Genomic DNA, 12,547 nt, shown 5'->3' with positions numbered 1-12,547 from the left:
ATCATACATTGTGATTTCTGGGTGTTTTTAGATTATGTCTCTCACAGTGGACATGCACCTACGATGACAATTTCAGACCCCTCCATGACTTCTAAGTGGGAGAATTTGCTAAATAGCAGGATGTTCAATACTTATTTTCCTCACTGTACCTGGAGTTGCGAGGAGGTGCGAGCGGAGCCTCAAAAATTTGGTGTCTTCGCCGTTTGTAGTGCATTAAAACGTCGTTTTTTAAGACGCATCTGCGATTCATTCTGAAAGTGAACAGTTTGTATAGAGTGCTGTATACAAACTATGTATAACAACCACAAAGACATAATTACAGCGCGCAGCCGTCTGTCCATGGTGTCTGCTGTATTTTCCTCCTTTTTGTTTACTTCCGGTATTCCGTTGGAATTTCCCACACGTTGATTCTGACCAATCGAGAAGCAGTTTAGGAAATACGTTCAAATACATGTGGCCAATGAGTGATGTGGATCCTATCACATGACTGAATTTTGGTTCGTTTCAACTAGTGCGGACCAGATCAATCAGTGTGGTGTGAAAAGGAACCAAAACTGCTAAAAAAGCTACAATGTATAATTTTTTTGCTTTTGGTCTGGACCAAATGAACCGAACTACAGATGTGAAAACACCTTTAATCGAAAAACTAATCGGGATTACAATTAGTGGTGAAACATTTACATAATCACCAAAAGCTTTAATTCCAGCTGTCCATTTGTGCTCATTTCTGTGCGTTTCGGCATTATGTTTGTGCACCAAATACAGTAGAGAATCAATAACTTTAAAACTGACAAGTTGATGTGTCCTTTAGTCATTCGTTTTGTATTTTTTTACTAATAACAACTCACATAATTAATTATTGGTGATTTATATTATATTTTTCGTTTTGGATGTTTCGAATTTGTAATTGTCATAACCGCGCAGTCCTACACACACGTTAAATCTACAATTCATAACTTTTGTCTGTATGGCCATCTCTGGTTTGTGAAAACGTGATTTTTTTATGTACTTGATTTTTTGTTTATTGCTAAAATTAATGAATACATATTGTGTAGTATCTCAATTATAATCAGTAAATACGCTAATCATAATGCCAATCATAATGTTCGCACAAATGTTAACGGTCCTTAAAAAGGCATATTAGATCAACTTAATTTTAATGCATTACAGCCACAACAGTTCAAGCACTTGGCAAAGCTCCCACATTAATGACTTTATTAAAGTTTTACACACACACATTTTCACACGCCCACCCAACATTTAGGTGCAAACACCCCAAATGCCGCCCAACGTGCAAACTTTTATGATTTTGTGCTTTGTGGGTTTACCAGTAGTTCACAGCATATTAAGTGTCTCTCTCTATATTCTGAGCTTTATGTTAACAGTTCGCATTTATGTAATCACACAGCTAGTACATGATCATTAACCGATGATGACATCCACCACCAAACATGGTTTAAAGGTGAAAAACATCTGACTCACATTTCATGGGTGTTGTCTGTTATTACCTGTTTAAAAAATCATACCCAAATTTTAAACAGAACTTGCCCATACTTATAAATAATTCCTATGATGGCCGTGTGAAATGTTGTTCTTGCCTAATGCAATATATGTTACCCCCAGAGGCACTGGTGTACTTATTTCAGTAACACAAGTACATTCATTGCCATCTTCTGCAAGAGTTTTTTTTAGTTTCTTTCAGTCAAAGACTTTAAAGTTGTTTTCACAGTAAAGTCAAAGATTCATGACTGTCAAACAAGATTTTCTATCCTGTCAAGAGAAATCAACAGATATCTTCAGATGTGCGCACACAAATTTATCAAAAGGCGCGTGAGTAAATCTGTTTCGCGTCTTCTTTTGTTTAAATATTAACCAGATCTGGCCATTGACGGTTCATTTAGCTGGCCCGAGCATCGTTTGGTCTTTAACACACCAGCCAAAATACTACAATACTACTTTCACAAAGCACATGACTCACTTGCTCCTATTTACGTTATTCAGCTTGAAGTTACTGGGCGTGTTTGAGAGATTTTCAGCTGTTTCACCCAAGGTAAAGGTGAGTGTAGGTGTGGCCCTGCGGTGCAGTGAAAGGCACATTTGTCTGCCTCTGGAGGTAGAGAGGGGGGCAGGGCAGGTTAGGACGAGGGTGTCAGACATTGTTGTGCCTCAGCAGGGGCTGATGATTCTTACAGAGACAGTTTTGGTGTAGAAAGAGTGTTGTAAAGGAGAAGGAGTGGCTGTTGTGTGCATGCCAAAGTGGCAGCAGGGTGTGAGGCCGGCCCACCCTGACTCTTCATTTACACTCCAGTGAGAGCGTCTGTCAGCCTGTATAGCCACCATCGCAAGCATACAATAATATCAGGGGTTAGCCTTTAGCCTTGCGTTTTTGCATTACCCGTTTGTGTTTAGATGGTTCACTGCTCATGCACAACAAATCCTAAAAATAAAACTTTAAACAGCACAAAACATTGGGTGTGTGTTGGGAAAGCGCAGTACTTGTGTTTATACTATGATTTAAAGCTAAAGTGATCCGACCAGTTTTGAATTTGAAAATAATGGCTGGAAATTTGTGGATTCGGGTGAGATCTTCACAGTCAAAGCAGACTAACACACCCAATGTGTCAGCTTATTTAACCACATGACAGCTAGTTTAAATGCATCTTATCTTGTATTAACAGAATATAAAGCACAGTTAAGACTTTTCCTTTGCCATTCTCAGTATCGTACCGTAATGTAAAAAAACATCCGATCTTAATTTAAAGAAGAAGTATTTCATATATTATTAAAGTAATATAGTACATTTAATGCACATTGAAAAAATCCTTGATGCACTAAAATTTAAACAACTTGTATTAACAAGTCATTTTTAACTTTTTTGTATTGAGTATGAATTAAAAAATAAAGTTGAATGGGCTTAAGTTCTTACAAATTTATTTTTTATAATTTAAAGCAACTTCTAACTAGTCAAAAAAGTTGAAATTAATTATTAGTTCAAGTTGTTTAAACTTAAAGGAAACACCACCGCTTTTCAATATTTTACTACTGTATGTTCTTACCTCAACTTCGATGAATTAAAACATATCCATCTTTTTTCAATGCATGCACTTTTAATCTTTGTACAGCGCTTCGTGAATGGGTTAGCATTTAGCCTACCCCATTCATTCCTATGGCTCCAAACAAAAGTTTTATTTTGTGCCATACTTACCATACTTACTCGTGACTCATGTAACAGTCTTTAAATAAGGAAAACATGGAAGTGTTTGGTGGCATCTAAATTCATCTCTGTTTGGAGCCATAGGCATGAATGAGGCCAGGCTAAATGCTAATGCATTCACAACATGCTGTACAAAGATTAAGTGCATGCATTGAATAAAGATAGGTATGTATTAATTCATCTAAGTTGAGGTAAGAACATAAAATATTGAAAAACTGTGGTGTTTACATTTAAACATTTAAGCGCAGCAAGAAAGTTTTACTGTGGGTTTACACCAAATGCGAAGCATGCAATCGTCATGCGAATTTTTGCGCTCGAGTTGAATATAAGACGCGTTTGGGGCGAATAGTGCATGTTTTCACGGCAAACGCAACGCCCATATCGCATCATTCGCATCGCCCCACGCCAGGCCGCGTGTGATCGCGTCTTTGCATTGACTTTGTATGTAATCTACTCGTGCAAATCGTTGAACTCGCATCTGGTGTAAACCCACAGTTACAGTGCATTTTTATCTAAAACAACTTGAAGTGCATTTACAAGGTATACATTTGAATCCATACGTGTATTCCTTGGGTTTGAAAGCATGATCTTTTGCACTGCTAATGCAATGCTCTACCACTGAGCTATATGGTAGCACAGTAATAACACAAGGTTTTATCAAATTAATTCTACTAAATTTAATTCATGCACATTGTAATAAAAATAAACATTACATGCTTTACAGTCAAAATAGAGTATTTTTAACTGCACAAAATTTTTATTAATGCAGAAAATCCTAATGGTCCTAAATGCTTTATTTTATGAATGCAATATATCTTTTTAAACAATTGATTTTTTCCTGGAAAAATATGTCTTGGACACCTCTGACACCACTTGAGATTCATCCAATGTGGGAGAAATGAGTACCATCATCACACACCCATCATCTCTGCTATGCTACAGTACAAAATAATACCACGGTGTCAAAATGGTGTGAATGAAATAATGCACTACAGCTTAGCAGCATGGCTATTTTAAGTTATGACTTGGGTGTTAAGCTAGTTTCTTCTTATCAAAATCAACAGGAAACACGTTTAACAGAAAACCACTCCAAGTGTAAAAAGAGGAACACAAAGTTTGTTCTGCTAAATGTAAACGTTCAATGAAAAAAAAAGGGATAATCACAATCCCTGTTAATATTAGGCAGCGTACTTTCACAAGTCTACAAATATCTCTCTCATATTTGACAACGCCAATAATAAAAAAAACTCCTACCTTTAAGGTTATAAAAAAACATACATGCACAATGATGCTCTGCATAAACTGTTGCATCATTAAGAACAATTTCACTTTAAAGAACTGTTTACCAATCTGCTCACATTCGATCAAATTCTATTTTCAACACTGTGGGTGCTTACAGGATATCCTGTTATGTCTTAGAAGTCATTTTGCAATTTATGTGTGAGAGCCAATGAGGTCTAGACAAACAATTAATGACTTTGAACTGACATAACCTCAGGATCAAAACATCTGTGCTCTCAAAACAACGTGTGGTTTAAGGTAACAAAGGGCACATACATTGTGTCGTACAACACATCACCAGCAGCCATAACAGATGAGATGACATCCATGCCACAAAGCATGACCTGGAAGGCAAAACTTTGCACTGTTTAACCCCAATACTGGTACTGATGCTGTATGGACATCGAGTAATACAAATACATCAACAAGCAGGCCTCTCTCGCTCTCTCTCTCTCTGAGACACCCAAGAATGCTTGCTTTACAATCCTTTTAATACCTGAAAGCATATCTATCGTCACCAAAATACCCAGACTGTGTGCTAGACAACCGGTCTGACGTTCCCCAATGACGTCAGTGGTAAAGACCTGTAAGAGCTAACTGAATAACCCATTCTGCCATAACAAGACTTTGGGAAAACACTTTGACAAATAGTGACTATTGATAAATGTATCTATAGGTTTTTAGACCGATCACTTGCTATGAGTCTGAATAGTCTGAATACAGTCAATAGCAATTGACAGTATGATTGATGAGTGTGACAAAATCAGAAAAGCCTTCTCACTCAATTTTTGCGGCAAGTGTAAATATTGACAATCGAGAAATATGTCTGTTCGCTCAGTGACAAAGGGAAACATTCGCTTGTTTACCATAAAACAGAACGTCATTGGTTGATAGAGCTTTTAAGATGGCAGCATTGTTCAATGATCAACCACATTGGAGACTCCCAAAAATGACACAAAAATTAAAAAGTAAACATAACTACTACTACAAAAAGACTAGATATCTACTGTCTGATGGTTTGTAGTGTAAAGCATGAGCATCACAAAACAACACAAGCTTTGTGACCCATCTGCAACCCAAAACTTTGGAGAACAAAACTGGTAAAGAACCACACAGTTGACCACCATAAACCTAAAATAAATCTGTTATATCCAAAAACAGCCCAATAAATCCACCATTTCGAACAGCATTCATTTAAAATGGATTGCATTTTATAACTACATACAGTACATACATGCAGTAGGCTGACACAGGATCTCCACTTACAGTATATAGTGAGATCATAGCCAAGCAAGTTTGTAAACAAAACATTGTACATGTCCCATACCTGTCAGTGAGTGTGGACCGTGTGTCGCTCATTGGGCTTCCGTTTTTAGCTTTTATTCGTCCTATATCCCATAGACATTTTCAGATGTATGAGGAGAAACATGCGAGGTTGCATCCGTCTTCAGTCGCGTGCATCAAGGGCTAAAATAATCACAAAAGACAAGATGTTTGGAAACGTTTTCATGTAGCCTTGCACTTTTAGTCAGAAATATGTATTACATGAAATGTCTTAATAAATAATATACCAATAAACAAATAAGAAGTGATTTTTTTTTTGAGGTATTAATTTGACTTATTACGTAAAATCTCCATGCAAAGCTCATATGGATCATACTTTAAATTTTTTTTTTAAAAATCCAGGCATTAACATATTTTTTCCCGATTAACTATGGTGCCAATTTAGTGCAACTAGTGTCCCGAGTTAACAAAAACATTTGCCTCTCACAGTAGTTGAACTGCTTACTAGTTAATACAACCTTAACGTTACAGTTAAAACATTTAATGATACGAACAACTTAAAAATGAATGCAAATACATATGTTTTAATGCAGACATTGGTGAGTTAAATTAGATAAGTTAGCAAGCAATCATGCGCACTCATACAGTCATAGTAATGAATCTCGCAATGTTTTCGTATGTTTAGGCGGTTTGCATGATCGTGCAGCAAAAAATTTCCGTAAATTCAACACCACTTAACAGATGAACCCAATTCGCTTCGTACAACAGCTTGCTCGATGTTACACTCCTTAAAATTAAGACACTTTTGACTTTCCAATGCTGAAGGCGTGTGTGTGTGTATCCACAGCCAACACAGCAACAGCAGCAGCACCAGTACCGCAGTCAAGACTGCAGGCAAGGCCTTTGCTATGCTAAAGCTAACGGCTGTCTACCGTCCACTTTAAAGATGAGTCGCGATGTTTTTCCCGGCAATAAACAACAGTGTTTATCGACAATACTCCCGCAGTCATCCAGACAGGGAAAATATGTGCGCACGTGTCAGCCTGAGGAGAGTTTCCATGGAGTAGCGACGAAATCACTTCATCATCAAAATAAACAAAAAAGATTCAATAAAGTTCGCGCGGGTCGTTCAAAGGGCGTTTGGGATGAGATAAAATAACGAATTTCTAGTTAAAAGTTCAAGTTAAAGTAGTCCGGAGGTTGTATGTTTCGGTCCATGAAACTACGGAAAGTTGAGATGTGCCGACTGCTGCCGCGTCTCCATCGGGGATGCGTCTCACAACCTACTGTGTTGCCTACATAGACAGCATTTCCGATTCAGCAGAAATCCCGTAATGTTACATTGACACTGCAGAGCGGACTCTAAGTTGGTTACATTTTACATGTCCACAAAAAAGCTGCCCAGGTAGTGAGTAGATTTTTAGACATGTTTCTATATTTTAGTCACGATTCGTTGGTTATTATGAGTGATGGAGATTTGAGTTGTTGACAAAAAATGTACTCGCACGCAAAGAGAAAGATTAAAACACGGCCAACAGACATGGGAAATAAAATATCAAAGAGAGAAGAGTCGATGGGGAACGTTGGGGTTTTAGTTTGTTTAATACTGGGCAACAAAGAAATCAAATTTGAAAGTAATGTTAAAGAGTAGTTGAGATTAAGTTTTGTATTTTCGTAATAGTGGTTAAAGTTAGAGCTAAACTAGAAGCCAAAAAAGTACCGTTATGTTAGTTTGCCACATCGTGGACGTTAAAAAAACTGCAACTCTTACGTTGCAAGTGCAACACTTAAATAAAATTCCTGAAAAAGGCTAAAAAAAAATTCCTAAAAAGGACACAAATTGTACCTGCTGTGTTAACTGTACCTTAAAACCGTTTACATTATTCGAATCACAAGAATTCCAGTTTTCCAAAGATATGTGAAATGTTTAGCTTTTTGTTTTTGAGTTGTTGTAACGTTATTTGATGAAGTTTTTTGTCAAATAATGCAGGGTACTTCTCAAGGTACCTTGGATTTTAATGCAATAGCAATGCATGACATAAAAATAAACAAAAATACATAATCATGACATTTTAACCACATAGTTGTTTTGTGTATTGGGCCAGATATGATATATTTTATTGTAATTTAGGTATAGTCTAATAGTGTGAACATCTGTATCTTATTTGTGTAACAATTTTACACAAACCATATGGCACTGATTGACATCCCTAATGAAAAATCCAGTTAAGACCAGCATAAGCTGGTAGCTGGTTTAAGGTGGCTGGTAGCTGGTTTAAAATGATTCTCCCAGCCTGGCAAAGCTGGTGGGTCAGCTGGTTTTTCAGCCTGACCAGCTAAGTTCAGCTAGACCACCTTAACCCTTGTGGGTTGTTCCCATTTACTACCCTTTCGGGTTGTTCGTGTACAAAAAAAGCCACTGAATTAAACAGCTGCAAAAATTAGATTATTTTTTTTCATAAATCTGTTAATCAACCTCGGTACTGATCAAACCTACCAAATATTCACAAAATTTCCATGATTTCAACTCTTCAAATAATTGCCAAGTTCACAGGTGGTGTCACTGATTTGGGAGGAAAAAAACACAAATTGACTGATTTTTAATATAAAAGTGATTGTGGACTGGATTTTTTTACCCCTATCACAGTCTTGGGTATGCACAAGATTGGTAAAAACATTGGCTTTGATGCATTTTTAGTTTTTGTGCAGCATCAGTTTTGTACAAGCCAGAAATTAAGCTCTGTTTTTTGCACAGGCCTACTAAAGGGTTAATGCTGCCACATGGTGATCAACAGTAAAAACGACAAATTTTACCTCTTGGCAAAAGGAAAAACCGCCAACAATCAAGAATGCATGATAATAAGGTGTCATTGCTCTGCAATGAAAAAAATTTCTTATAATGGAAGTCACTGGGGCCAAAAAAGCCACAAACAACTATTTAGGGAGAAAAAAAATAAAAACTGATGCTGCACAAAAAATAAAAAGTCATCAAAGCCAATGTTTTTACTAATCTTTGACAAGCCCAAGACTGTGAAAAAGGTTTTAAAAAATCTAGTCCACAATCACTTTTTATATTGAAAGTCTGTAATTTTGTGAGGTTTTTTTTCATCAAATCAGTGACACCGCTAATGAACTTGGCAATTAAAGAGTTAAAATCATAGAAATTTTTTAAGCATTTGGTAGTTTTGATCAGTACTGAGGGCGATTAACAGATTGAAAAAAAATGGAAAAAATATTAATCTGATATGTGTAATTTAGTTGCCTTTTTGTACACGAACAACCCGAAAGGGTAGTAAATTTGCCCACTGTATATTGTTGAGTTTTTGAAAAATTTCAAAGCATTTTCTTAAAACAAGTGTAAATATAAGATTTGTCACCAAAAATCATTCCATTTGCTAAAACACAGAGAAAGTTGTGGCCAAATTAAGACATAAAAAATGGCCAAAAATGGCCTCAACAACCCACAAGGGTTACCAAAAAACAGCTTGTGCTAGATTTTTTAGAAGGGATGTGCAAAGACACTAAACTCTGAAACACACAAATAATCCAAAAATAAACTAATTTATAGTAATACTTATTACAATGTTTATTACTGTGTGGTCAAATCACAATGACAGATGATTAATTCATTTAATAGGAATTTCATTATTTCACAAATTAAAAATTGTAATTTCCAAACACTTCACTCTGGATTTACCTTCTCATTCAAGTTATGTAATCTAACACATATCATTTAGTAATCCACCATGAACATTTAGTAGTGTTTCATAACAAATCTGAAAACTGCACAATACTAAAAGTTTATTTAAAGAGAACATACAAGAATAACCAATGATTAAAATTGATTTCTGATAAATGTTACCAATTACAAAAATATCAAACATTTCCAGAACTAGGAAGTTAAAACACATAATTCTTATGAGTACAAATATATATAAGAGTTTGTATTTTTGAGTTAATCACAATGGCTTATAACAGACATCTAAATAAGAAGTCCCACGTGTATACTGAAAGTGTATAACAACTATATCTGGCTGATTTCTCTATTATAAAATCTGCAAACATCAATTAGGTCCAAAGCTGTATTAGCTAATACACCTGTTCTGATTCAAATTCTATTCTTTAGTGTTCGAAACAAAGACCAATACGCTGATATGAGAACTTTTTAATCTCTCTTCACATCTTGCCCATTGACATCCATCCTGTGGCCATTCATCCAGCGCTGATATTTGACTTGGGATTTGCGGTATGCAAAACGGGCAATGTCAGCCATAAACACCCATGACAGAGCGTACATGGCCACGCCACCACATTTAATGATGAACTTGGGTCTGGGTGAGATGAGCTCACAGTACAGCATGGTGCCTCCTACAAAAATCCGCATGAACACGAACAGCAGCACAAACAGCACGTCTACTAGGTCTCCAAGGAAGCTGTCGTAACGGCCAGAATGTTTCAAGAACCAGCGAGTCTGGAGGAGAGGGTTTGTGATCTCGCTGCCAAACAGCACGGCACAACCCTCGATCCCCGACTCCCCCAGCCACAGCGTTAGCAGAATACCCAGGATGGTCATGGTGTGATGGGCGAGCATCACCAGACCCTCGGTGCGGAAGTACACACACCAGGCCATGTCAAAGATAAAGTAACCCAGACTGACCACCATAGCGGTGATCTGCAGAGGGGTGTTCTTTGTACCTGTAAATAGAGAGCATACACAAAATGCACTTTTAATAACTTTATCATCAACATGTTACATTTTGAATTGCATTTAGGAAATCTTGCCTGGGTATGTGAAAGGCCACGGTCCATCTATGTATCCGATATACGCAGTTATGCACACAGCAAGAATGCCGTGTAACAATGTAACAAGTCGACAGTTCCATTCGTAGCTACAAGAGCCATTTGTGTAACACAGCAAAACATAAAGAGCAATCCACCCAGCCAAGCACGCTCCAACTCCCAGCACCAGCGGCGACATCTTTTGTCTGCAAATATAATAAATTACAATCATAATGTCAAATGAATATAATATTTTATCATGTTTAAAGCAGTAAAGCGCATTCAGAGCAGATACTGTAAGTACTTACTTGAACACAACAAAGCTTGAATAACTGTTGCAAGACGTGAAATATCTTTCCTGTGATTCTGATGTTGAATAAGCACTAAAACCCCCTTAAGTGTCTAAAGGGGTAGCACTGGATTCCACATTAACAGTTGAGAAATACCAAAGTCTGGCTTAGATCAGGATGTGTGTCAAAATCAGACCAAAAGTTACTGTGGCAACCTTATCCACTGTTCTTTTTCCTTAACTCCACAAACACTTGAACTTTATCTGTCAATATTTGCAGTGCCAATATTAGCTATTTAAATGAATACTTTGGTATTATCATACAGCCTACAGGCATTCTTCATAAACAGGTGTAATTTTTACATTCACAGCACATTGAAATGTATAATGTAATGAATTAAGCAAAAATAAAAACACACACATTCTTAGAACAATTGAATAAAAGAGACACTGTCTTAACTAAAAGGCAAGCTAATCCTCTTAGCTGAGGTTAATTCCACATTTCATTAAGTTAACACCAGCAGGCTAATCGCGCAATAATGAAACTACGAAATATTTGTGTATATATATGATTACCTGTTAAAATGTCCAGCTCATTGATAGGCCGAACAGTTATTCAGTGCTCATCATGGATGATTCATGACTCGAGTCTCAGCGTCTCACGTACAGAAGACACGAGGCCTGAAGTGATCTCCGGGTTCATCTCCGGCATCGTCTTGGAGATGGGACGCAAATCACCGCACAAACAAAAGCCACATTTCAGCTGCTCAGTCTGTCAACAGCGAGGAGGACAACAAAGAGGAAGATGCATTCATTAAAGAAGGGCGACCTCAGCTGGTACGGACCGCAAAAGACAGCTTACAACACTGTACAGTGGTAACCATAGTTACCGTCAAACACGATGGTGTTACAGTTACTGTGATGTTACTTCAACAATAGGTTTGCAAATATTGTTAGCATCGTTGTTGTTAGCCACGACGTGTCTAAAACACCCCTAAATTCACTATAAATCACGGCCTTACGGGGCTTAACTTGTCTAGTTTCATAAAATTGTTATTGTACTGTAACTGTCAAGCTTTCGTGAAATAAAAAACAGTAATAAAAATATTATTCCTTCGCCAAACAATGTACGTTAGTTCTTCAGAAACTCAACAAAGTGGTTGCCAGGCAACACAGATGCAACAACGCGGCTTAACCAATCGTAATCAAGAACTGGAACGGTCTATCCGTTTGATAAAATCATAATAAATTGTTATAAGATCTGCTGCCTTTCAAAGCTTTCTAAGAAACGTTATGTTATTTAATTTTTGGTTTTATTACCACAAAGGGCTACAGTACTAGTTTTATTAGGAACTATTGTTGTTGCCATGGTAATTCCCTGCATGATTTTAACCAAGAGACTGAAAAAAGTTTTACCTGTATGGTATTTATCACTGGTTAAGTAAATAATTAAAAATACATTTTAAGTTTAACTACTTACAATCAATATTTGCATCACTTAAATTGTTCAAATTGATGCATTAAAAACGTAATATTTTCAGTAGTGTAAATGTAAATTGACCATGAAAGTAAAAGGAAAACACCACAATTTTTCAATATTTTACTATGTTCTTACCTTAACTTAGACTCATTAATACATACCTCTTTTTTCAATGCGTGCACGTTTAATCTTTGTACAGCGCCTCGTGAATGTGATATCA

General features: G+C 36.7%; 2 protein-coding genes across 11 annotated transcripts in view; both read right to left on the bottom strand.

Annotated features, from left to right (window-relative positions):
- The window catches only part of arhgef12a (Rho guanine nucleotide exchange factor (GEF) 12a), a 76,862-nt gene extending 69,743 nt beyond the window's left edge, over positions 1 to 7,119 (bottom strand). For 2 of the 8 annotated variants that reach the window (XM_073863251.1, XM_073863254.1), the window contains exons 1-2: positions 6,515 to 7,116; positions 5,823 to 5,964 (exon numbers count right to left, since the gene is read on the bottom strand). In XM_073863251.1, the coding sequence (XP_073719352.1) occupies positions 5,823 to 5,854 (32 nt within the window). In that variant the 5' untranslated portion in view covers positions 5,855 to 5,964; positions 6,515 to 7,116. Of the gene's footprint in view, positions 1 to 5,822; positions 5,965 to 6,514 lie in introns of all 8 variants that reach the window. The other 6 variants (XM_073863247.1, XM_073863252.1, XM_073863249.1 and 3 more) reach the window with 5 other exon arrangements.
- Positions 7,120 to 9,563: 2,444 nt separating this feature from the next.
- On the bottom strand, positions 9,564 to 11,715 carry tlcd5a (TLC domain containing 5a). 3 transcript variants are annotated; one of them, XM_073862821.1, is made up of 4 exons: positions 11,424 to 11,715; positions 10,867 to 10,974; positions 10,562 to 10,764; positions 9,564 to 10,474 (listed from the first exon to the last, which is right to left on the bottom strand). In XM_073862821.1, exons 3-4 carry the CDS (start codon positions 10,755 to 10,757, stop codon positions 9,945 to 9,947), a joined length of 726 nt encoding a protein of 241 aa, XP_073718922.1. In that variant the 5' UTR covers positions 10,758 to 10,764; positions 10,867 to 10,974; positions 11,424 to 11,715; the 3' UTR covers positions 9,564 to 9,944. The 3 variants fall into 3 exon arrangements, with proteins under 3 accessions (XP_073718922.1, XP_055052425.1, XP_055052426.1); XM_055196450.2 differs by lacking the exon at positions 10,867 to 10,974 and having other exon boundaries at positions 11,424 to 11,712; XM_055196451.2 differs by lacking the exon at positions 11,424 to 11,715 and having other exon boundaries at positions 10,867 to 10,990.
- Between the last annotated feature and the right edge of the window lie 832 nt (positions 11,716 to 12,547).

This window comes from Misgurnus anguillicaudatus, chromosome 24 (genome assembly GCF_027580225.2).
Source record: "Misgurnus anguillicaudatus chromosome 24, ASM2758022v2, whole genome shotgun sequence".
In the NCBI taxonomy this organism is placed as follows: domain Eukaryota; kingdom Metazoa; phylum Chordata; class Actinopteri; order Cypriniformes; family Cobitidae; genus Misgurnus; species Misgurnus anguillicaudatus.
This window is presented reverse-complemented; position numbering and strand designations above follow the sequence as displayed.

Bases quoted from the DNA above. Each gene is read 5' to 3' on its own strand.
- tlcd5a (XM_073862821.1), bottom strand. From the start codon at position 10,757: ATGTCGCCGCTGGTGCTGGGAGTTGGAGCGTGCTTGGCTGGGTGGATT. The intron at 10,475-10,561 runs GCAAGATTTCCT...CTCTATTTACAG, and splicing joins GTGGCCTTTCACATACCCAG to GTACAAAGAACACCCCTCTG.